General features: G+C 34.1%; 2 protein-coding genes across 2 annotated transcripts; one reads left to right on the top strand and one right to left on the bottom strand.

Annotated features, from left to right (window-relative positions):
• Positions 1–5766: 5766 nt before the first annotated feature.
• LOC142610683 (uncharacterized) lies at positions 5767–8448 on the top strand. Its single transcript, XM_075782570.1, has 3 exons — positions 5767–6034; positions 6156–6467; positions 6695–8448. Exon 3 carries the CDS (start codon positions 7160–7162, stop codon positions 8123–8125), a length of 966 nt encoding a protein of 321 aa, XP_075638685.1. The 5' UTR covers positions 5767–6034; positions 6156–6467; positions 6695–7159; the 3' UTR covers positions 8126–8448.
• A 4061-nt stretch (positions 8449–12509) lies between these two features.
• Positions 12510–20560, bottom strand: LOC142609827 (NADH dehydrogenase [ubiquinone] 1 alpha subcomplex subunit 1). The gene is made up of 3 exons (XM_075781545.1): positions 20331–20560; positions 20085–20218; positions 12510–12769 (listed from the first exon to the last, which is right to left on the bottom strand). The coding sequence occupies exons 1-2, from the start codon at positions 20436–20438 to the stop codon at positions 20126–20128; spliced, it is 201 nt and encodes a 66-aa protein (XP_075637660.1). The 5' UTR covers positions 20439–20560; the 3' UTR covers positions 12510–12769; positions 20085–20125.
• Between the last annotated feature and the right edge of the window lie 5375 nt (positions 20561–25935).

The following is a 25935-nucleotide window of genomic DNA, read 5'->3' as shown; positions in this document are numbered from 1 at the left end:
TTCTTAGTTCTTAATGAAATCCCCTGTTTACCAAAAAAAAAAAAAAGTATAAAATTTGATAATTTGTATTGAAAATAATACTTTTTAAGAATTTCACTATGAAAATGGTAAAAATGAATTTTATTTTATGAAAGATCGCCATCAAATATAATTTTGATTAAAAATACTAAGTTTTTTTTTTATTGTTGTTGGGTGTGTGTGTGTGTGTGTGTGTGTATATATATATATATATACATAGATATAACTTATCAAATAAAAAATGTGTGTATATATACATGTGTGTGTGTGAGTGTGTGTGTATATAATAAAAAAGTGGGTGTGTATATATATGCATGTGCGGAGTTATCTTGATAAATATATTAGTGTCGTAACTTGGCCCCTTCAAACCAAAATTTCTAGCTCCGTCTCGGCTTTTAGAGTTTTTTTTTTTTGGGCCTTTCCCACTATTGTAGTTGTAGACCCGTTAAATATCTCGTGAAGGACAGCTACGCCATCAGATTGTTTTGCACTTTTTTTTGTTTCCTTTTTACTTGTTTCCTCTCTTTTGGAGTGGATGAAAACATTACCATATGACTATATGAGCAAACGAATAATAGATTAATGGAGATTTTAGCCAGCTAAACATACTACGAATAATAGATTAATAGAGATTTTAGCCAGCAAAACATACTATTTATTATCCATTATTTGTCTTCTCTCAATTTCAATAACTTGAATTCAATAAGACCGAGTTTTATGCCCTCACAAACCCATTGAACATCTTTTACAACATGTATAACCATGAAAAAAAAATTAGAAAGGGGGAAAGATTAGCTAGGTAATTGTGGAGTTAAGCTGGAAGCAACTGATCTAATTGCACTATGGAGACATGGGCCCAAGAAGACAGCAAAAAACAAAATGGCCTTTCACAACATACACACACAATTAGCAAGCGACTTTAAGGCATCACGAGCTTACCCAATTCCTGGTTGGTATAAAACGTATGAACCATGAACAAGTGGTCCTTTACATTTTTAATGTGGGGCTGGAGGAAATAATTTTAACGCTAGAGAGATAGCATTTTTTATAATTGTTGATATGATTTGCTATAAAACAATATTATTGTTATTTTGCCTCATTATTGATAACACTTATATTTAGACATGACAAAATTAAACCTGGACTCTTATCCAATAATACGACATAAACTCAAAAGAAAATACTCAACTTGAATCCGAGATTTTTTGTTTGGAGTTAAAACGGATTGACACATGAGGCCAAGACCCAAGAATTTTTGTATTTATTTTTGTTCATTTCTTTATTTGTTTATTTAAGATGATATGTTTTTAACCCAAACCTGATTAGCCCAACCCATTTTCTATGTTTGCTTTTATTGATTTATGAAACAAATTGTAGAGCCAAAAAAAAAAAAAAAAAGCTTATGTAACAAATTTTAGTAGCATGGTGGATTTATGTTTATCACTCACCAATTGTCACCTCATGGTGTGAATGTCCGTAGAGAAATTAAATGTAGACTTTAATTGTTGATGAAAACCGTGTACGCTTGCAAATAAATTAATTGAAAATTGATTTCATAAATAGAAAAAAAAAATTGAAAATTGATAGTTTGATGTAATAAAGGGGTCCAAATGGTCATTTGCCTATTCCATCACGACGCATAACTTTACATCCGTTTCTCAAAACAAAAAAAAAAACTTTACATCCCACGATTCCATTACCAGTCATTCATATTGCAGTTTTCAGTTTTCACACCATGCCATGTACCACGTATGATCTATACTTTTGCTTTGGGAAATGGCAGTGCAGGCAGAGATTTTTCAAGGAAAAAGTTTTCCACAATAGCCGTTTGGGCAGGTGACTCAAATGTCAATGACTCCACAAATGCGCAGGCATGTGCATACGGCGTACCTTAGCAACTGTGGACCTATCACCTATTCCATATTATTTCATGCATGAGTCAGATCCTATGAGCTGGCATCGTTTATTAAAATCCAAAACCATATATATTCTTTGTGTTCAGATCCAAAGGCCCTTGAACGAGTCAGAAAAATGGGTATGTTTGCCACTTTTGCTCTCAAAATATAATCCTTGGGGCTCATTGGTTTAACACTCACTCTCACGGTCTCACCTTTATTATTGGTACAAATTCATGGGCTTTGGTATTTTTACAAAAAGTCATAGACTTTTGTTTTTTGGGCTAGTCTCAAAAGTAAGGCCCGATATATCTTTGAGAATGAATCACAATAGTTATATACTCTCTTATAAAATAAAATAAAAAGCAATTCCTTCCCTCTTAGAATCCTTCTTCTTGTGTGGACATAGAGCTTCATATGTTTTTTTTTGTTTTTTTGAAAGAGTTTCAACCTATGGCATCCGCTCCTAATAATAGCTCTTTATCATCAGATCAAGACATCAATCAGTTTTTAGTGTAAGCGAGGATTGAACCTCAGATCTCTTATACAACCATCAAAGACTTTACCAGTTGAGCTAACTAGAACCCACAAAGCTTCAGATGTTAATTTGCTTATTCTCTTTTACTCTTATGTTTTTCCACACCAAAGAAAAAAAGAATGCAAGCACAAACATAGGAAAAATAAATAAATAACCAAAACCTAACAGAGCTATTATAATTTATTATGTCGGTTTAATAACATACTAAATAAATACTCATAAATAACTATAGTGTAATAAGTAAATGTTTAAATATAGCACATATAAGTATGTAACAACTTTTTTTAAAGGAAATATGTAAGAATAGATAGAAAATATTGTTTTCCAAAAAAATTAAAATTACTACCAATTTTAATATAAAAAAATTAATATGAAAATGAATGTAATAATACTACTTCAGCAACATAACAAATATAAATAAATGATTGGATTAATTATTTATATATATAAAAAAATATTAATATGAAAATGAATGTAATAATACTACTTTAGCAACATAACAAATATAAATAAATGATTGGATTAATTATTTATATATATAAAAAAATATTAATATGAAAATGAATGTAATAATACTACTTCAGCAACATAACAAATATAAATAAATGATTGGATTAATTATTTATATATATATATATTTTTTTTAAATTAACACATAAATTTGTAAGTCTTATAAAGTAAACTTGAGTGACATCAATCATATTGAAATTTGGTATCATTTTGAGGTGAAATTGAGGATAATTTTTAATAGGAATTGTACATTTTTCTTATTTTCAACAAACTTACTCAACAACAAAAGGAGCATAATAGAAATTGTAACACCACCTAATAATATTCTACCTCTATGTCTGACCTTGATGCTCCTTAATTAGATGTCAATTAAGAATAAATTTCTATGTTATACAGATTACACACGTAGGTCCTAAAATTGAATTTCTTATTGTTTATTTTTTTATCATTACTTACAACATTATAATATGTTATCAAATCATAAATGTACACTTTTGTTGCTTTTACTCTATGGCGTATTTAGTACAACTACTTACCTATTTTTTTCCAAAAAGTTCTTCTAAAATCTTTCCAAGCTGTCATAGAGAATAAGGGACTTTTTAGAAGATTAAATCATAGTAGTATTTGTTCATGTCCAGAAATAATTCTATAATTTTGAAAAAGAAAAAAAAGGAAATGTTAACAAGCACCTATCGGTTCCCTAATGTGGGTTTCACTTAGTAAAAAAAATTGATAGATAAAAAAAAATCATAAAAGTAGCTCTAAAATTTATTTTAATATTTTTTTCGCTCTATGAAACTGGCCCCATAGCTTATAAAGCTGAAAAAAAATATAAAGTTGCAAAAAAAAAATTACCAAAAAAAATTTAAAAATTGTTGTTAAAGGGAACCGTAACAAAAGAAAAAAAGGTGATCTTATTCTTACCTATGCTATGGATAATGTCATATGAGAGCATAAGATTTATAAGATCCACAAAAATCCAATACTTCTTTGAAAAAAAAATTGAAAATATTAGACTTTGTTCGTAGAATTGAAAATAAGTGCATAAATCTGAAGCTTGGCAACATGCGTTGTGACTTGTGAGTTGTGTGTTTCATTTGAGAAAATGAAATGTGAAAAGGCTGTATTTTGTGGACCAGTTGCTCGGAACAATATCTTGTTGGTGGATAGTGTAATAAAACTGTTGGCTCACAGTTCATAGTGGAAAGTGGAAACAAAACAAAGACTACTCTTCTCTCTACTACACAAATAGTTGCTTATTTCAGCTCAACATACAAAAGTGGTAGACGTCGGTACATATAAAAACACAGGCACGGAATGTTAAAAGCTGCAAATTTCAATGTATATGATGATTGAATTGATTATTGTTTGCCTTTGCCATTAAGTAAATATATTAATTGAATTTTGGCATGGCAAAGATTTTTGAACCCACATTCACATTACAATGTTACGGCATGGCAAAGATTTTTGAACCCACGTTCACATTACAATGTTACTCAATATGGATTATGTGCCTTACAAATTTATGCGTTACTAATCACAAAGAGGTAATTCAATAGTTATTTATTATGCTGTTAAAATGATAACAATCTCATTCATTATTACATCAATTTGTAAATATTTTATAGTAATAATTTTAACATTTTCCATTTAAAAAATGAATAAAATTTAGGTATAACTTCTTACTTTCTTATATGTTGTACCTTACATTTTGCAATTAAATTTAAACACATTGATGTACAGCACAAGCATTGTTATATTTTCAAAGAAAAATTAAATTTAATACAATGAAAAAATAGTAATCCTCTAAAAAATGAATATAATCCTGTATTTTAATTTAATTTGGTAACTTTAAATACTCTTATATTATATAACAAAAATGTATCTCATACATTATACATATGCATTGTACCTTTCACAACATACAGGTTTTTTGATTTATTAAAAAAAAAAACATATAAGTTCCACCTAATGTGGAATCTCATTAGTCATTAGAGCGTGTCATGATACTACTATCTTACAACATATTTGGATCCCATGTGCATAGAGTTATAGAGAGTAATCTCATAAAACTGTCTTAGAAGATAATTTTTTATTTTACACAACTATGAAATCCGCATATAACCTATATATGCATAAGATAAGTATTACTTACATAACATACCTATAATGTAAAATGATTTGTCATGTAACCCTATGCCTTTTGAAGAAAAGCAAAGAAAATAGTAAATCTATTTCCAAAGGAGTACTTAAATCTCAAAAGTAATTTTCTTTTTCTTTTTTGGGTTAAATCGATAGTTTTAATTGAATTTGAATCTTAATTAACTCCTTCAAAATTACCAAAAGATGTTAAATTGTCAACTTTTTATTTATTTTTTTGAGAAGATGCTAAATAGTCAACTTAGTTATAAGGGTTTTTTTATTTATTTATTTATTATATATACATGATAGAATTCTACTCTAACCTAATCTAAGTGTATATGTATGTGAAACTCCTTCTTAGAGACTTGAATCCTGACTCTTGCCCCCCACACCCCATAAACACTTATACATTAAAAATACTTGTTTTATTACCACTATAGGGATTTTTTTTTTTTTAATAAAGGTATGCATGAATTAATAATTGAGAGAATGAAGAGTAAACGAAAAGGGTTTATAGGCACGGTCCAAAGACATTGTTATGTTGTGCTACAGTGGTAGCTAGATGTCAAAAAATGAAAAAAATCAAAAGCAATATAGGAGTAGTAAAAGAATGTAATAAATTAGTATAAACTATAAAATATGCTAATCTCGGGTTCTTTACTTGCCTTTATGTGTGTGAGTGTGTCATTATTTTTCTATATTCACTTCCACACCGGTCCATCTCTGCTGGCCTGGCCATCTGCATCCCAGAGGCTTATCTTTTTCCTCTTATGAGATTCTTAATTTTCTCACCAAAAATTCTGTCTTTCTAACTTCCTTAATTGAAAGTTGGAAACCCATTTCTCATCTGGTCTTTTATTTGACTCTCAAAACTCACTCACTTCGCTCTCACCCATTTCCATTACATCACGAGCTTTTTTCGGCACAGCAGGTAAAGACAAGCACCAACAGTGTTTTTTGTGGAAAAGCTTTGGATCTCTTGTCTACTCTTTGATAATCAGCACCAACTACGCCTGTCTCTGAGTTGTCTTTCAAATTTTGTCAAAATGCAGGCTGTCTGAGAACTCTGTTGAAATGGGTCGGTGTTAGTTTTCTGTGATCTTTTGCCCCAAAAGGTGAATGAAGATTCTGCTGATTTATGCGTTTTCTGGTGGGTAATTGATTTTGGGGTCTTCAAAAATCGTTACCATTGGCGGTTTTTATGTGAAAGAGGATTTGGGTTTTGCATGTTTTGCTTAGTGAGAGAGTAAACAAAAAAAAAAAAAGGTACTTTGGTTGGACATTGTTGTTGGGTCCCTGACACCTTGGCGAAGATTTAGGGTTTTCCACTGAAACCCCATCATCCTAATCCTTACAAAGATCAGGTATTTAATTTCATTTGATTCTTCGTGGTCCAAATATAGAAATTTTATTGCAGTATTTACTTCTTGGGGGTCTGGGTTTTGGTTTTGGTTTTTTGTTTTTTGGTGTGACCGTTTGAGCCTTGAAGAAGAAGATTTCTCTGTTAAGTGAATATATTTTTAGCTTTGCCTTTAATCTCAATTATTGTTTGGTTTAATCTGGTGTTAATGGGGAAATGGCGAGGAATCAGGTTTTCGGAGAAATGAAATATTTAAGAAAAGATTCTTCCCAAGTCTTTGAGAGCTTCTTTTACAAGGATTCCAAATTCCAAAAGGGAGATAAAGGTATTCTGAGGCTGAGGCTACTGAGGGGTTTGCAACGGTTGAAACCTTCAAAGCCGCTTTAAACAATCTCAGCCACCCCAACTGAGAATATATTTTGTCTTTATACTCTTCCACTACCCGTTGTTTTTCATTTATTATATACAGACGTGACTCCAAAGTATATGAGATTTACAAGGCTGAGCTGAGACCAATGATTTTCGAGCTTATTTCCAAAGATTTCCGTATTTCAGTTATTATTCTTTGGATCTGAACTATTAAAAGTAGATATTTATTTTGGTGTGGACTATCTGGATACACTCTGGGGGATTTTACCAGGTCAAATTTTCAGTGGCATTGAGTTGAATTTTGTTAAATATTCCAAAGCAGCATCGATGGGGCTTCTTCTTCGAAGTCTCTCGATGCTTATTATTCTGGTGTGGTTCTTCCGGCTGCCGGTTCTTAGGGCTCAATCTATTACTGCCCCTTCAGCAATTTCCGCCCGTGCTCTGGATGCGCTGCTCCAAGGCTATGCTTACACAGCTTTTCGTCATCCAAAGACCGGCATTCCCTTTGATGGGATGGTTCCCCCAAATTTGACTGGGATCAAGATTTCAGCAATGAGGCTCAGGAGTGGTAGCTTATACAGAAAAGGTGTTCCAATGTACAAAGAGTTTGTGATTCCCATGGGAGTTAGTGAGAAGCCGTATGTGGAGAGACTTGTTTTGGTCTACCAGAACTTGGGCAATTGGTCTATGAGGTATTACACAGTGCCTGGTTACACACACTTAACTCCAGTGTTGGGTCTTCTTGCTTATGATGCATCAAATCTGTTTGCTACAAATTTACAAGAATTGAATATTACGGCAACCAGTGCTCCCATATCGATTAAATTTCCAGATGTGCAATTAGCCCCCAATGGGTTTGTTCATAAGTGTGCTTGGTTTGACTTAAAAGGTCAGGTCAATATCAGTAATCTGACATCAGTTAATACGTGTTCAACAATTCAACAAGGGCATTTCTCTATTGTGGTTGAGTCTATTGCTCCTTCTCCAGCGCCAATTTCTCCTACACCAAGTGGTGAAACTCCTCCTGGACCACCAGGTGTTGAAGAAAAGAAGAAGAGTTCAAAAGTTGGGATAATTGTGGGATCTGTGCTGGGTGGATTAGCATTGTTGGCGTTATTAGCATTCCTGGTTCTGTGGGCACAGAAGTACAAGAACAGGAAGAAAATGCAACAGATGGAGAGGGCTGCAGATGTAGGAGAAGCCCTGCATATGACCATGATTGGGGATACAAAAGCTCCTGCTGCAACGGTGACAAGAACACAACCAGTCCTCGAAAGTGAATATGCGCCTTGACTCCCACAGTTTGTACAAGCTTCCACCATCATCCAACTACCATTCATATTCAAGTTCAATTCCTGTATTCAGAAATTCTTCCAGTCACACCTTTTTTCTCTTTTTTTTTTTTGGTGGTCTCTTTTCGCCTCGTTTCTTTGTAGGGTGTTTGTTTTAGTGTGGTAATATAGGATTTTTGTGTAATCAGTTTCACTCACAAAGTCGTCCATAGTTTCATGATTCATTGTGGTGTGTAGCCCAAAGTGATTTTATATGTGATGAATTTAGTTGTCCCATTGACAAGGAATAAAAAAATTTTAGACTCCTTTCTTTCCGGCTTTGTTGCTATTGATGTCTAAGGAATGCACTACGAAAATCAATTCTAACAGTGATTATGGTCTGGGCAAGGCAGTGTTCTCAACTCCTCTGCCTTTGGTCATTGGTTTCGTTCATACTTCACTTCCTATTCACTTATCTATGTCTTGAACAGGCCCTGGCTTTAAGGGAATTCATATCAAGTTATTTTGAAGCGAGCCTTAAGACACATTTTGCCTGATCTCTAATACCTTCTTTAAGCTTTCTTAACCTGTAGGCACCTGAGCTGCTGAAATTATTGGTTTGAAGATCTTTCTTGGTGAGGGGATTCTTTCTGAACCAGATAAAAACAAGGCCAAGGTTAGGTACATGGAGAGCATTTTGATTTCTATGCAGTTTCTTGTCTTTATTTTTTTAACGAATTCCTACTTTTGCTTCCTGGCAAATATAGTATAGCCTTCTCAAGTCTAAATTGATTTAGACAGCTATGAGGGGCAAAGTTTGGAATTATTTTCATTTTGCACTTTCAGTTTGGATTCCATTTTAAAACTTGGTCATTTCTTACTATTTCCGTGACTAAATAAGGGAGAGAGAGAGAGAGAGAGAGAGAGAGAGAGAGAGAGGGGCATCATTTTGTTGGCACTAGCCAAATTAGCGATAGAGATGAACAGAATGTCCATTTTAAAAACGGATGCAAATTGATAAAATCAAAATGAAAAATCTCAAATTTAAAGGATCAAAATGAAAACAAACTCAATCTTTAGAAGTAAAGTCAAAAGTGCAATTTAGTGTATTCTTCAAATCATGATTGAGTATGGTGTGGTGAAGTTCAATAATATTGTATATAGTTTATATACATTAAACAGAAGAGAATGACAAAATAAAAGCAAAGTCATACTCATACCAGATATATTCCATTATTCCTTCCTTGATAATAACTGTCACTAACAAATAGCATTTAATTTCCTACATGCATAAAACATAAATACAAGTCATTAGTTAAACAAAGAAAAAGTCATTAGTGCCACAACTTTTCTTTTAAGGAACAGGCTTGATTGGCGGGGCATAATTGTACACAGCAAATTTAGATCTAGCCCCTACACAGTACACATGCTGCTTCTACTAGCGGTCACCTACCCTTGAAAGGGACTAAAATTTTCCGCAAAAGAACCACGAAAGAAAGGGACTTGAATATTGGCCCCCCCCCCCCAGGAAAGGTTTTAAGTATTTACTAACACCATGTGATTTGACTGGACCTATACATAACATAACATAGCTATCGCCTATTCTAATGGTCCGACGGTCAAACCACAATTTTAATAACTATAACTATAGCCAGAAAACACAGTCAGTCCTTTTCAGCTTGATTACCATTGAGTTTTAGTTATTATTATTATCATTATTTTTCTATATTATTCAGTTCTTATGTGATTTTTTTTAATTTTAGTTCGAAATCCCATTTTTCTTATTTAAAGCATGAGCAGTTCAAAATTAATATATTTTATTTGTTGGTTGGGGCGGTACGCCTGTTTTTCTTGCAGTCTAGCTCTTGCAGACCATTTTTAAAAAAATTAAAATAAAAATTAAAAAAATAAAAATCAAAGATGAAGGTTCCACTTCCACATGGCCAAATCCAAATGATTAAACGAATTTTCTTCTCTATTCTTTTCACTTAAACATATAATAAAGTAGTCACTAGTCAATTTACAAATTACAAAGAATGAGCATTCACTAACTAAATGGCCCCAAAAGCGAATCATATTAGCACCATCAAAATATCACTCGATGGAACCACTGGAAGTTAATAACCGCACCTATCTTCAACTCCACTCCATTCAATATTAATAGAGTAGGAGAAACTATACCTTCAAAATAGAACAGAATAACCAACAACAAAAAATGATTGATTTGAATGATCTATTGAGAATTTCATAACTAACCTTAAATTTTTTACGCTTTCAATACTTGATTGATATTTTGGATATTTTATTCCATGGCATGAATTCTAAGTTATTTGTAAAGCATGAATCACAATAAAAAATAAATAAATAAATAAAAAATTGGGACTCTAGCTGTGCATTAGCATATTGAGAAGTTGGTGAATATTTTCTAAAAATATATAGCTCCAATTTAGATAATATAGTTTGATGATTCAAGCCGCCTAACGTCATGAACCTTGTAACTCAATTGATACTTATTGTGTTTTTAATAGAAATGTCCAAAGTTCAAATTCCCTTCGTCTATTGTAATTATTAAATTATAAAAAAATAACAGTCTTCACCTATCAAGCACAAAGTAAGAATTCAATTAAAATTATAATGAATGTTGCGTTGACAATAACAAATTGATAACACCAAATAAACTTTTTTTTTTGGCTAAATAAAAAATAGGTAAGAGGCGACTTGAGTATGCATCTTTCACTGAATAAACTATCTTTTAACTATTGAATTAGATTTCTTGATTATTATTGGTACTATGTTGCTAGAAATGTATCCCATATTTTGCTAATCAAACTGTTTTGAATAGCTAGTAATCTCCTTATTTTACTTTACATTAGTGAACCACCGACAGATCTTAGCAAAAAAACAAAAAAACAAAGAAAAAAAAAGAAGAAGTACTTTATTTCATGCTTTGCTTAAAGGCTAGAGCTTTCCAAATTATGGGACAAAGACAATGAAAAGAGGTTTTATTATTACGGCTTGCAGCGTAAGACAAGTAGGCAGCCCAGTCATGTTGCTTTAGGTAAACAAATAGATATTATTTGGACAATGGACTCTGTCTCTCTTTTTATTCATCAATAAAGCTTTTCTGACTCATTCATCCAAATAAATAAATATTGGACACACTCTTTGTAAATAATGCTCCGCGTTGATGAAAATTCACCATCACTAATCAATTCATTGCTACCACAACTCAATAATTCCAACCATACAACTCACTTTCCTTCCTCTTTTGGTCAAAATGTAAGTCTACAAATGTGTTCTAGCAATTAATAATGGCCGTATAGCATGGTTTTTGGTTGTTGCCCAGGAATGCAAATATGCCGTGTGTGTGTGTGACTTATTACTAGTCTGAATTCATTGCTTCTATGTGCATGTTTAGCTTCACTTAAACGACTTCAATAAGATAATAAGTTAAAACAAAACCCAAGTGACATTGCTAGGCTCCAGATTTAATTTGGGTTTTGCAACATATTTTCTTGGGAACTTTTTAATATAATTTTTCCTAGTCAACTCCATGGAATTCGAAATAGAGCTTTGTGTAAAAAGTTAAAAAAAAGAAAAGAAAAAAAGAGGGTTAAATAGCTGTAACATGTGCATATAATATTATTGTTAATACTTTAACATATATCTTCCTTAGTCACTAAGATTTAAATTATACATGCTGAATAGACTCTGGGCCTTCAGCAGTAGTATTGACAACAATACAACTCTCACGTGACAGCATAACCAGAGGCTCTATTTGTCGTTGTCTGAAGGTGGTATACAATATGGGCCTTTGCCTATGAATAAACTAGAGCCAGACAAGCACAAGCTCTGGCTTATATTATATAATTAATGCACCTAGTTCAGCAGTATCTACAACTGGAACTCCACAACATGAAATAATTGAATATGGTTGATGAAAACTTATTTAGCAAGAACAGTTGGGACAATCTTGCAATTATTAGATTTGTCACATAGTATTTTCTTAAATTCCATACGATGCCAGCGGGAATGTCCGATCTTTTGTCAGGATACGGTATGGGCAAAAATGTTTTATATATAGTAGATGTTGAGAATAATAAACTCACCGTTCTAACTCTATGTATAATATATTTTAATAGGCAAAAACTTAGATACAATTTCTTAGGTATTACATCTCAAATTTTTCAATTAAATTCAAATACATACATGACTTCATTGTATTTAATTGTCCATGAAAAAAGATAATACAGTTTATACTGTATAAGTCAATGAAGTCGTGTTTAAATTTAATTGGGGAATTTAAGGTTCAGCACATATGTAACCAAGTTTTGCACTCTACCACTTACCCTCCTGTTTCTTCAATGTTCCAACTCCCCCATCTACCTATTATTCAGTTGTTAAGATTTATTCAAGCACCCTCAATGTTTATTGGCAAACAAAAAGACTAGTTAGGTTACATGCACCCCAAAATACAACAAAGCTAATAAACCAAATTTATAGTCCACATAATAAGTAAACCACTGGAGAAACAGATTGTATTTTCCCCAGGACAGTTCAAATTTTATGCAAGTTCATATACAAAGACAACGGAAATAACATCAAACTTGCTCTTGAGCATTGCTGGCAGTTTATTCCTTCTTCAACAGTTCACTGGCAAATCTTCCTGCATTTTGGGGTATAAATATCATAAGTCAAATGGTTATGAGAGAAAATTAGCTGGCAGTTTACTTTACAGAAACAAACACACAAGGGGGACTCAACTTAAACAATCCTTTTGGATAAATTTTATTGAGAGAGAATTTTGAGTGAAAATAAAAGTCAAAACAAGAAACAGCTTTGACTCTGCTAAAATTTTAAATCACGACTGAAGCACATGCATTCAGGCAATCAAACAATTGAAGCAAGGGTGAGGGTGGGACTGTAGACTAACATTGAGCTCCTCTAGGTTGACAAAACAAGCCAAAAAAGAGGAGGGGGAAGACACTAAACGTTGAGTCTTATACTTTTCAATATTTAAGACGAAACCTGTACTCACTAAGACTCATATAAGCTCTTGTATGATTGATCTGACCCTACAATGGAATAGTATGTATATTCAAGAATCCAAAAAAGGGAGGCTATTGAAGGGCAAACATGGTCCCAATTGTACATAAACGCACAATAACTCTCCCTCTTTAAGAAACAAAGAAGCATTTAGCGAAGGGGGATCGTGGCAGTAATTGTTAAAGGCATATAAAAGGCATACCAAAACTAATTCTAATACCAAGCATTAATTTGGCACATGAGAAATGAATGCCAAGGGGTACATGGGAGTTTTTAATGGAGGCTTGTTAGTAGATTAGGATTTTTATTTTTTATAGCTAAAACAATGGGGAGGGAGAATTTGAACCCAAGACATCTCCATTAGAGACACCGAGAGGTGCCAATTGAACAACAAGGCTCTTGGCTTTCAAGAGTTTTATTTTAATTATATTGTTGGGAGTTAATAGTTTTGATAAGATTTCTTGTACTTTTATTTAATTTTAAGTGTCGGGAAATTTTATAATTTTCTTGTTTCTAGGGATGGGTTGTACTAATAGTCTATTTGGTCTTATTTTGGTTTTGTTTGAGTTTAGTTACTTAGCTTCAGCTCAGTAGTAAAAGCCCTAGGAGTCTATTAATCATTAGGTTTTTTTTTTTTTTTTGGTAATGGAGGAGTCTATTAATCGTTAAAAGATAGCCCAAACAGGTCGGGAAATAGGTACAGAAATAGAGTCTGAAGATAAAGCCTCTAAAACAACAAGAGGAGGCTGAATATAATAAATAAAAGGCTCAGGTTGACGACAACTAATTTTTGCAAGAGTGTCAACTGCTCTGTTAGCCTCTCTGTAGCAGTGTTCAAGCTTCACATGTTGGAAAACTTGGAGAATGGCCCTGCAGTCAGCAGTCAGCCACAGGAGGTTGGGTTAGTCTATTAACAGAGTTAGAGCTAGAAACAAGGGAATTAATATCAGAGGCATCCACATTAACAATGATCTTCTGAATCCCAAGAGATCTAGCCATAATTAATCCATCTCTTAGTGCCCAAAGTGCAGCAAGGAGGATGGAATAGACCCAACAGAAAGAGAGAAGCCATGAATCCAATCCCCAATGGAGTTACGAAGAAGGCCACCAGTACCAGCAAAGTGGGGATTGGAGGAAACTGAAGCATCAGCGTTCAGCTTACTCCAACCCAAGGGAGGCTTGACCCAACAAATATAAGAGGTGGATCTGGGTCGAGAGGGGGCTTTGTTGGAGGTTAGGTAGTGAAACTCAACTGCCTTCAAAACACACTCCTTGGCCAGAGTGGAATTTGGTCTTTTTTGCTTGGAAAGCAACCAGATTCCAAGGGCCAAAGAGAAATAAGGTGCACCAAGTAATGTTGTGGAGAATAGAGGGGGAATTGGAAGTGCCATTCAGATGCAGCCAGTCGGAACGAGGCAAGGAGAAGGATGGCTTTAGTCTAGAGGGGATGCCAAGGTCAGAAGGTGGTTGAGAATTGGTAATCCCGTAAGAGATGGATAATAGATTCGGCTTGACAATTACAAATGGGACAAGTATGGTCAAGGTTGAAACCTCTTGACCCCAGAACTTCTAGCACAGGGATGCTGTTGTAAGAGCATGGCCAAAGAGAGGGAGTGCCAATCCCATTGTTTACTTTCATCAAGCACTTGATTGATAAAAGTTTTTTCCTCATTGAGGTTAAGAGGTCCCAATATACAGGATCGAAGAGTGCCTAGAGAAGACCAGTTATCATGCCAAAAAAGGGTGCTGCTTACAGGGTTTACAACTTTCCTGAGGCCATAGTCTAGGGAGCGATTTAGCTGCTTTACAGGCAGCCTAAGTTCTCTAACAGTTCTCTTAGCTGACCAGGGTGAAGAGGTGTGATGGGTGTTAAGGTATTTGGCTTTAGCACACAGGCCCAAAGAGAATCAGCTTCAGTAAGAATTCTCCTCTTCAATTTAGCTAGGAGGGGCAGATTTCTGGTTCCAGAGGCATAGAGGCCAAGTCCGCCAATATCCCTTGGAAGAATTAACATGTCCCAATTTACTAAATGGAGCGGTCTTTTTTCAGCAGTAGATCCCCAAAGAAAGTTCTGGTTAACTCTTATTAGGATATCAAGAAGTCTAAGTTCCACTGGGAAAAGGTATTAGGCATTTATTTATATGGATGTAACGCTTTCTATATAAGTTTTCTAAATTTTCATAAGTTAAGAAGTGTTATTTAAGTTTTGTCATTAATGTAATAGAACCTTCTCCCAAATGTGATGCTAAGGAAATACTAGGTGTGATGCCTAGAAGTTTATCATTTTTTTTTCCTTCTTCTATATTTTTAAATCTCCAGGAACTTGAATTCAATTAACCACACATTGATTTGTCACTTTTAAAACCCTAAAATCCAAAACGTTAAAAACCCTAAACTGCTCATAATGCTCAACCATCAAATAGCCCAAATAACCCACAAACAGCCCACTATTCCTTTTGATCATTAAAAGCCCTATATTCCAGCCTTTTCCCCACCAAGCCTTAACCCTAATCCAAGCTGTCCAGGAATTCCAGATCTAATTTGGCTTCTATTCCCTTTGTCCTACATAAGTCAATCTCAAACCTACTAATGTTACAACCTTACTAAAAAAAAAATGTATGCTAAATACCAAAAAAAAAATGGAAATGTACGTTAAATAAGAATAATTAGCAGCCACTCAAGGCATTAAAGGTTTAGATGGAATGATCAAAGCATCAGACGCACATTAGGGCATTAACCTATTAGAAGTACGATCTTTTTAAGATATGCTGCAAAGCAGCAGTAAAGTTCTCCCAAAACTTGTCATAACATCACAGTGATTAAACTTATGGTCCATTTGGATTGAGGGGAAGGGAGGGGGAGTAGAGTAGAATTGGCCTTAAATCAGCCTATTTTCACTCAACTCTACTCTACTCCCCTCCACTCCCCCTCCCTCAAACCAAATGGGTCCTTAAGTAACCTACAATTAATATTTGATAAAAGGTTCTAAAGATAAAACTTCTGAATCAATTTTAGTTTGACAAATTTAATATCAGTTTGAAAAGGAAATACAAATCAATTTTTGTAAAAGTTTGAGACCTTGGCTGTAAACAAATGCATAATGGCTTTCTGGTCTACATGTACTTGAGAATACTACCGTAAAACATGGAACCAACCCCCTCCACCACCACACCCTCCGCCCCCCACCCCACCCCCCTCCCCCCCAAAAAAAAAAGAATCACGTGCACACACACAAAAACCAAGGAACAAACAATTTGCTCTTCCTCTTCCCCCGGTGTGCGTCTGTGTGTGTGTGTGTGAGTGTTTTTTTATTGAGAGGAGGGGGGGTATATTTTGTGCTAGAACTCATTGGTGAATATGACTTATTAACTATAATAACAAGTGTAAATTATCATTCATGAATGCCATATCCCGAGCATGCGAAACTTGCACAAAAATGATTTATCCTCAATTACCAGCTTCAATCAAATCATTAGCTGTCAAAGCTCTTCCACATAGTCCAACTTATTGTCCAAATTTACAAATTGTTAACAGGTCTAACTTAGAGGCGTCATTTTTCCTTGAAGCAAACTTTACTCTCCTTATATCTCTTAACCAAAATTAATCCCCATTTGTAAACCAATCCAATATACTCAATCTATTACGTAAAGTAAGCTCATAACAACAACCCACTTAATAGTTATTATTCCATTATCTTGTACAACCTCAATAACATCTAATTACCTTAACACTAGCTAGAGGAGCCAATTAGATTAAAGAAATGAAAACAAAACCCTAAAAAACAAAAAAAACAAAACAAAACCGAAATCAGAAGAACATAAACAAAACAAAAAAAATACCAGAAAGGGAGGGAAAGCTTGATTTAGTGGGTTTGTTAGGCTATTTATGAGAAGCAGCAGTGTACATCTCAATGATCTTCTTGTCCCTCTGTACCATAGCCTTATCCCACAAGTCGTCGCCACCAACGTGCTTTGGCTGTCTCAAATTAAATTCCCATCGATTTATTAACATTAGTAGTAGTCCGAGATTTGAATTATCTAAAAATGCATAGATCTATAATGAATGAAAGAAGCTAATACGGAAAAAAATACATACGCGACCGTGATAGGATTTGTGTATGCGATACTCAAGCTGTCCTATGGTACAGAGCAATCCTGCTATGATTCCAAGAGGCAGTGCTGCTTCCAACCACAACCAGCTCATCCTCAGATCTCTCTCTCTCTGATAGATTGTTTTTTTTAGCTTCGTATGCTCTCTCTGCTACCTCGTCTCCTAGATAATAATGCCTGAATTGTCATTTTATTCAGACCCCTCAACAGCCCAACAAGATGGGCCCTCATTTACCCTCCTTGTTCTCTTCCCCTTTTTAGCCCAATTACCTCTAGAGTCTGATTTTTTTTTTTTTCAAATTAAATATATGGAGATATCATTAACATTAAATAATTTACTTAAAGAAAAGGGTTTTCGTTATATGATTATTTCAAAAATGTGTTCAATCCAAGCCGCATGCCATCATTTCATTTGAATATTGTTTGTTAACAGCTTTGTGCATAAGAAATTCATGATTTGAATTGAAACGTTTTTAGAAGTATAGAGTTTAATTTTAAAATTTTTAAAATTGAGGTGATAAATATGAAAACACCTCTAAATCGGAAGATATAACATATAATTTATGCTCTCTTTTTTTGTTTTTCTTAATCAAAGAGTAAATATCTCTTCTCTATATATTAAGAGGATTCAGAAAATTAGTTATGACTTCAGAAAATGTCAAAAATACCTCTAATTTAATTAGATAATCTTTATTCTTAAAAATAAAAAATAAGGTTAAAATTGTAATTCAACAAATTTGAAAAAAAAAAAAACTACCGGAGAAACTTTTTCCCTAAAAATTAGCTCACTTTTTATTTAAATATATCTCGCACCGTTTGATACTTTTTTTCCTAAAAACTAGCACACATTAAACCTAGCAGTTTACTCTATTTCAAATCCTAAATTTTTGTTTCTTAAAAAAAAATTTGTATAACCTCACTAGCAATAGATAATTTCAAATTGAAAATTTACATTAAACTCAAAAAAAAAAAAATAATAATAATCCTCATCGCACGTGCGAAGAGCGTGTGATGAGGCTTTTCTTTTTTTTGAGTTTAATGTAAATTTAGGCTAGTGATATATTAAACAAACAAGATTACATGTAGAATATTATACAATACAAGATAACTATACAGTAAAAATGTCAAAAATATAGTAAGGGGTGTTGTTTGAATTATATACATTAATTATAAGATATTGCCATCTACAAAAGCAAGTCGATATGTACAAGGGTTGGCTTCCCTATATGGTGGGTGTACACTCACCAATCTTCTAGAAATGACACACTCCTAGAAAGTTTTTTCACATTCCCTCTTTTTAAGATTTGAGTGAATTCAATAGATAAGTTCATATCTTATCACACTGTGAGTTCATATCTTATCACACTGTGAGTTTCCTAATAGAATATTTCATTAAAAATATATACCCAAAGATGTGAGGATCACAAAACATAGCTATAGTCTCCACTAGATGAGCTTTATATGTAATTAGTACACTTGTACAAAAACTCGTTTCCTGGTACAAATGGCACACCTTAAAATGTAAAAAGGTTCATACAATCATAAACAAGGGTGGAAAACATTAGTATTCATTTATGAAGGAAAAAAAAAAAAAGTTGAAATTCTACTTCATCAATAAAGCGGTGGAAACCTCTATCCCATATTAGCTCTAATCCCACCCTTGCTTTTTATAATCTATACTATCTTTTTGTGATTCAAAAATATTCCTAAACCTTACGTCTAACATGGAATAAAATTGAGGACAACCCTGTAAAAATTTATCTCAAACTCCACTTAAAATGCCTACAAAATAGGACACTCTCCTACTAATCCATGTTTTCAAAACAAACTTATCTGGAATTTAAAAATAAAAAAGGAAAATGATGACATTAGACCAAAAAGAAAATAGCCTCATGCCTCTCTAACTCCACTTAAAATGCCTACAAAATAGGACACTCTACTAATCCATGTTTTCATAACAAACTTACCCAAAATTTAAAAATAAAAAAGGAAAATGATGAGATTAGACCCAAAAAAAAAAAATGGTCTCATCGCAAAGCATGTGATGAGGGTTAGTTATGTTATAGGATAATCGGAAATACCTATTCAGACACTAAAACCACTCAAATAGTGACCTAGATAATCCCAAGAAAGGTCTCCTACCTCAAAAAGGCCCACTGTTCCCTTCAAAGTTGCCATTTGTGTGTAACTTAACCCTTCAGAATGGGAAGATAATCCACGCTTTAAGAATATGTTGTTTCAGTGTCATGGAGTGCCTCTAGTCATGCATTGTGAAAAAGGATTATAGCGTGTGCTGATAACTAGTGTGGAGAAAACTAGCTAAGGAGTCGCTCTTTGTACGAAGATTTAACCTTATCAATTAATCATTCTTTTTAAACTCCTCTAAGCCATGAATGGATAGATGGATCGTGTCATTCCCCACACATAGCCTTTGCAAAACACTCTTTAAGAGTTGAAATCATTTATCATCTTTAGGAAGCGATAACTAGTTTTCAACATGCTTTAGATTTGAGGTTCGGCTAAAAGAAAAGGGAGTGAAAGTTTATGCACTAGTTTTTCCTCGAAGCAAACTTTACTCTTCTTATATCTCTTAACCAAACTTATTCCCCACTTGTAAACCAATCCAACATACTTAATCCATGTTAAGCTGGTAACAACAACCCACTTAATACTTATTAACCCACTTAACACAACCTCAATAACAACTAATTACCTTAACACTAGCTAGAGGAGCCAATTAGATTAAACTTAAAGAAATGAAAACAAAATCCCAAAAAGCAAAAACCGAAATCAGAACAACATAAACAAAACAAAACAAAAAAGTACCAGAAAGAGAGGGAAAGCTTGATTTAGTGGGGTTTGTTAGGCTAATTATGAGAAGCAGCAGTGAATTTCTCGATGACCTTCTTGTCCCTCCGTTCCATAGCCGTATCCCACAAGTCGCCGCAGACGTGCTTTGGCTGTCTCAAATTAAATTCCCATGGATTTATTAACATTAGTAGTAGTCCGAGATTTGAATTATCTAACAGTTCATAGATCTATAACGAATGAGAGAAGCTTAATAATACATACGCGGCCATGAGCGAATTTGTGAATGTTATACTGAATATGTCCCATAGCACACAGCATTCCGCCTATGATTCCAAGAGGCAGAGCTGCTTGCATCCACACCAACGACATCCTCAGATCTCTCTCTCTATCTCTCTCTCTCTGATGGATTGTTCTTTTAGCTTCGTATGCTCTCTCTGTCTGCTACCTCGTCTCCTAGATAAATAATGTCCGAATGCTGTTCTGCTTTACGGATTGAGATCCCGTATACTTAGGGTATTGCCCGGGTGCCATAGTTCTAATCTCGGCCTTTGATTTAATCCAACGGCTGTAAGGAATTTCCACGTTATCAATCCTTTGTCTCACTAAAGCCTGCGTTTGATATGAACTGAACTTTTCAGCTCATATCTACTCTCAGTTATTTTTTTAGACTATTTATGTATTTTAATGCATTATTCAACTAATTTTTATTTTTATATATAGTATTTTTGGTAAAATATTTTTAATTTCAGTTAAATAAGTTGTTCCTAGTCTGACACTCAAATTCACCAAATTTCAAAGTTTGTCTCTTCAACCAAACCTTGTTGTGCGTGGGATACAGATTTTTTTGTAAAATAACATTATTTTGCTAACAATTTTGTTAGTTAGCAATGTTTTCAAAATATTTCGAAAACTAGCATTTCAAGACTAAGAGACTCGAGTTCGTTATAGCAAATTAAGTCTTAAAGATTAGAGTTCCATGTGCTAGCACAATTGAGGAGGAAAAATTATCCACGTGGAACTCGAGTTTGACAAAAACATAAAACCATAAAAACTTGGATACGAAGAGAAGAGCAAAGAAAAACCCATAAAGCAAAGAAAAAAACCCAGCAAAGCAAAGAAAAACCTAGCAACACATGGTCAGAGAGGAAGATCAACTTTGCTCAAATACGTGTGTATTTGACTCCAAATTAAAATGCCAGCTTATTTTACTATTCAGCTTATTTCTGGTACTATTTATGGGTCCTACTGCACTTTTTGGTACTATTCATAGGTTCTAATGTACTATTTTAGTTAACTTTTACTTTTATTTACAGTACTTTCAACCAAAAAATTTCAATTTCAACAAAATAAGTGAATCTCAAACAAACCCACATCGGTCAGATTCTTCTTCTTCTTCTTCAGTCAGATCCTTCTTCTTTCTTCTTCTTCTTCACTCTGCTCACTCCTTTTTCTTCACTCAGCTCTTCACTCTATAGTTTGTACGCTTCTTCTTTCAGCTCTATGGACATCAAGTTTTACTATCTTACAGTCGTTGGATTAAATCAAAGGCTGAGATTAGTACTATTGCAACATGTGCAATACCTAGGGTATTGCACAGGATCTCAATCCCTTTTTTATTGTCATTTTATTCAGACCCATTAACATCCCAACAAGATGGGCCCTCATTTACCCTCCTTGTTCTCTTTCCCTGTTCAGCCCAATTACCTCTATAGTTTGATTTTTTTTGGCTGAGAAACTATATTTTATGATTTTTTTTTCAAATTAAATTTATGGAGATATCATTGTGGGGAGTAAAAAGACCCTGATGGGGACGTGGGCCTTTGGGCCATGCTAAGGAAGGCCGACCTGCTCTTGGGTTTAGAACTTGTTAGTACTACGGGTCGGCCCATACACCGAGGATCCGAGGATCCAGCCGAGGGTGAATTTCCCTTCGGACGGACACCGGAGAACCCGGGACTTCATGGTAAAGGTTAGGGAATGACACGGTCAAGACTAATGGTTAAAGGGGGTGAACCCTTGAATGTCCTAGAAGCACCGATGTTAGATAAATACCAAAGATAAAGGCTGCCACCTCCACATTAAAGACCCTGCACCTACCACCCTGGCCGCATTAATGGGGAAGTGACACATGAACAGTGGAAGGGAAACTTCTGGTTACTATTCAAAGGCACTGAGAAAAGAAATATCTAGGCTAAGGGGGAGTTGGGGCAACACGTGTACAAAGTATCAAAAAGAGGAGTATTTAAGAAGCAACCTAGAACAGGAATGGGGGGCTCCCTTTTTTGTGATCTAAAAGAAAAAGAAAAAAGAGAAAGAGATAATATAAGAACAGCTCTCGGCTTACGTCAGAGCAGGTTGATTTACGATATTCCTTGTTGTTTTCAAGTGTTTACAATCTTTGGCTTGTCATTTAATCCTCAGACACTTCTAACCTGGGTTTCAAGCCCACACTCTACAAATTCATATTGTTTAAGGCTCATTGGGCCTGAGCCCGTAACTGTTCTTGGGGCCAGGTGCAATTGTGCACTTACAATCATTATCATAAATAAATTACTTAAAGAAAAGGGTTTCGTTGTATGATTATTGAAAAAATGTGTTCAATTTAAACCGCATGTCATCATTTCGTTTGAATATTGTTTGTTAATAGCTTCATGCATATGAAATTCATGATTTTTTTTTATAATTGAAATTCATGATTTGAATTGAAACGTTTTTAAAAAGTATAAAGGTTAATGTTAAAATTTTCTTGTAGGGACAATAGGCCCAGTGATGTTATATTGGGCCGAGGGCCCGATCTGAGGAAGCTTAATTGTCCGAGGACGGGGTAAACATTGTTAGGGAGGTCAGTGTTGATGAATAAAGAAATAGGCCAAGTTACAATGGTCTGAGGAGAGGTCCAAGGAGAGATGTCTCCTCGATTGAATGAAGCAGAGATCATAAGGTACAATCTACCACCCAGAAGCAACGTTCCAGGAGATTCTGTTGATAAGGATATGCATCGTGAGAATGCAAGACAAAAGAAAGTTATAAAATATCTAAGAGAAAGCTGCTACCACCACATTGAATGCTTTGTAGCTAACTCTCTGGCTGCATTAATAAGAAAGTGATACCTGAACAGTGGTTTTTTAGCCTTACAGTTACTACTAAAGATTTCAGGAAGGTGCTGATGGGACAAGGATCAACACCAGCAATTTGATCTACACGTGGAGGGTAGAGATGGAGGGGGAATATAGTATAAAATAGAGGAAAAATCTAGAGAAAGGGATTGGAGAAAAAGAGAGAGAGAAAACACTGTAGAGTCAAGAACAATACTTATAATCAGTCCCAAAAGAATCAAATATTAGAATTAACCACCTCGGATTGTGTCCGAGGACGATTTTTTTTAGATAACATTAGTTTATCTTTATTCTATTGTCATTTTTTACCCATTATGATTGTTGTCTAAGCTTACTAGAACCTAGTTTTCTAGCTTGGGCTTTTTGGGCCTACTACCTTTCTTACTTTGGGCTTAGATACAAAAATTGTGTCCTTACATTTCTAAATTCAAGTGTTAAATTTGAAAACACCTCTAAATTGTAAGATTCAACATGTAATCTACGCGCTCTTTTTTTGTTTTTTAAATCAAGGAGTAAATATGACATATTAAACAAACAAGATTAAAACATGTAGAATATTATACAATAAAAGATAACCATACAATAAAAATGTCAAAAATATAGTAAGTAAGGGCGTTGTTTGAATCATCTCTATATATTAAGATGATTCAGAAAGTTAGTTATGATTTCAAAAAATGTTAAAATACCCCTAATCTATTTAAATAATCATTATTCTTTAAAAAAAATATTAAAATTGTGTTGATGTCTAATATATTTCAAGTATTGAAATCCAAAACTAATAAGCCCTTAAAGATGATGAGGGCCCAATCCATGAGCCAAGACCCATTTAAAATGGGTAAAAGAAAGCTCAAGCTCACGAATGAGCAAACCCTAGGGTTAGAAAAAGAAGAAAAGGTAGAGAAAGTTTGGCCCAGCCTTTGTGAGAAGAGCTCCCAAGAAGCCCAGAAAAAGACTGGACCAAGATGCCTTGGAACTACCAGAACTAAGGGGGATCCTTGGGAAATGCAGGAAAGAATTAGCTGGAATTTGGACAGCTTAAGAAAGCATGCTCATGGACATAAGGAACGAAGATAGACATGTCTCATTAGCCGCCTATGACTCAAAAAAAGCTGGTGACTTAAGAATCAACACTTGGTAAAAAGATGTATGGTACCTCGGGAAAAGTAGGAAGATGAATCATGAAGGAAGATGGTTGGAAATCTTTCAGCTTAACAGGGGGAATTCTGTCTATTTAGAGAAAATGACAAAGGGTCAAGCAGCCAAAAGAGGGTTCTGAAAAGGTCTCTCTAGAAGCCTTGGAAAAGGAGATTAAAAGTCAGCCTTTAGGATCCCCCAAAAGAGGAAGGTCAGCTGGGAAATTTTTTAGGGAAAACCTCAAAAGAAGAATATAGTAAGAAAATGAGGAAATGAGCCACCACCAATGTTGCTGACAAAACATTAGTTCTGGTACTCAGGGCAACAAATGGAGGGAATCAATGGCACACCAAGAACCCTAGGAAGGTACTATAAAAGGGGGATCAAGTCATCAGCAAATACCATTCAGTAACAATTAATCAGAGCAAAAAGAGCATTTAAAGACTCATTTAAACCTCATAAAATAGAAAAAAGAGGGAAACACTATGAGAAATCCTGAGATAAGTGCTAGAGGATACACTTGGATGACTTTTGAACTTATTTGAACCTTGTGACATATCCTAGTGAGAAATGGGGTTCAATATACTAAAACTCAATATAATGAGATATCACTTTATTTTTTGAGGATCCTTGACGTCCCTACATACTTTTCCATTATTTCTTTACAGTTCTTCAACCATTTATTTTACAATATGTATATGTTTGCATGTATAAATATGTACGTGTTGTAAGACCCGTGTTTTGTACACAACTTGGTTCGTAATCAGCCCAATATAGCCATGGTGAACCAAACCCAATCCACCAAACAACAAGTATAAAATTCTTTGGAGGCCCGAGATCTTTGTTTCTACTTAGGCTTGGGTACTATCCAAAATAAGAATCCACAAATTGTAATTCAACAAAATTAATAATAAAAAAACTACTAGAGAATTTTTTTTCCCTAAAAAAATTAGCACACTCTCTATTTAAATATATCTCACGCACGTTTGATACATTTTTTTCCTAAAAACTAGCACACACTAAATCTACTAGTTTACTCTATTTCAAAATCCTAAATTTTAGTTTCTTAAAAATTCATTCTTGTGTAATCTCACTAACAATAGAAAAATTCAAATTGAAAAATCACATTAAACTCAAAAAAAAAAAAAAAAGCCTCATAGCACATGCGGAGTGCATGTGATGAGGCTAGTATACATTAGTAATATGATATTGCCATCTACTAAAACAAGTTGAAATGCATCTATATGCACAAGGTTTGACTTTCATATATGGTGGGTGGGCTTTCCTATATACTCTCCAAAATGACACTCCCATAAAATATTAATAAATCACATTCCTTTTTTTAGGATTTGACCAAGTTCAACAGATAAAGTCCATATTTTATCACACTATGAGTTTCCAATATAATATTCCGGTCAAAAATATGTTACCCATATATGTGGGGGATAACAAAACATAGCCACAGTCTCAATATTAGATGAGCTTTATATGTAACTAGTACATTTGCACAAATACTCGTTTCTTAGTACAAATTGCACACCTTAGGTTTTGTTTGGGAGTTCATAAGATAATGGAATTGAATGATCATAAGGGAATGAAAATGAATGGAACAGAAT

Source organism: Castanea sativa, chromosome 9, assembly GCF_040712315.1.
Source record: "Castanea sativa cultivar Marrone di Chiusa Pesio chromosome 9, ASM4071231v1".
NCBI lineage: Eukaryota > Viridiplantae > Streptophyta > Magnoliopsida > Fagales > Fagaceae > Castanea > Castanea sativa.
The sequence above is the reverse complement of the archived record's forward strand: the minus strand, read 5'-3'. Positions and strand labels throughout refer to the sequence as shown.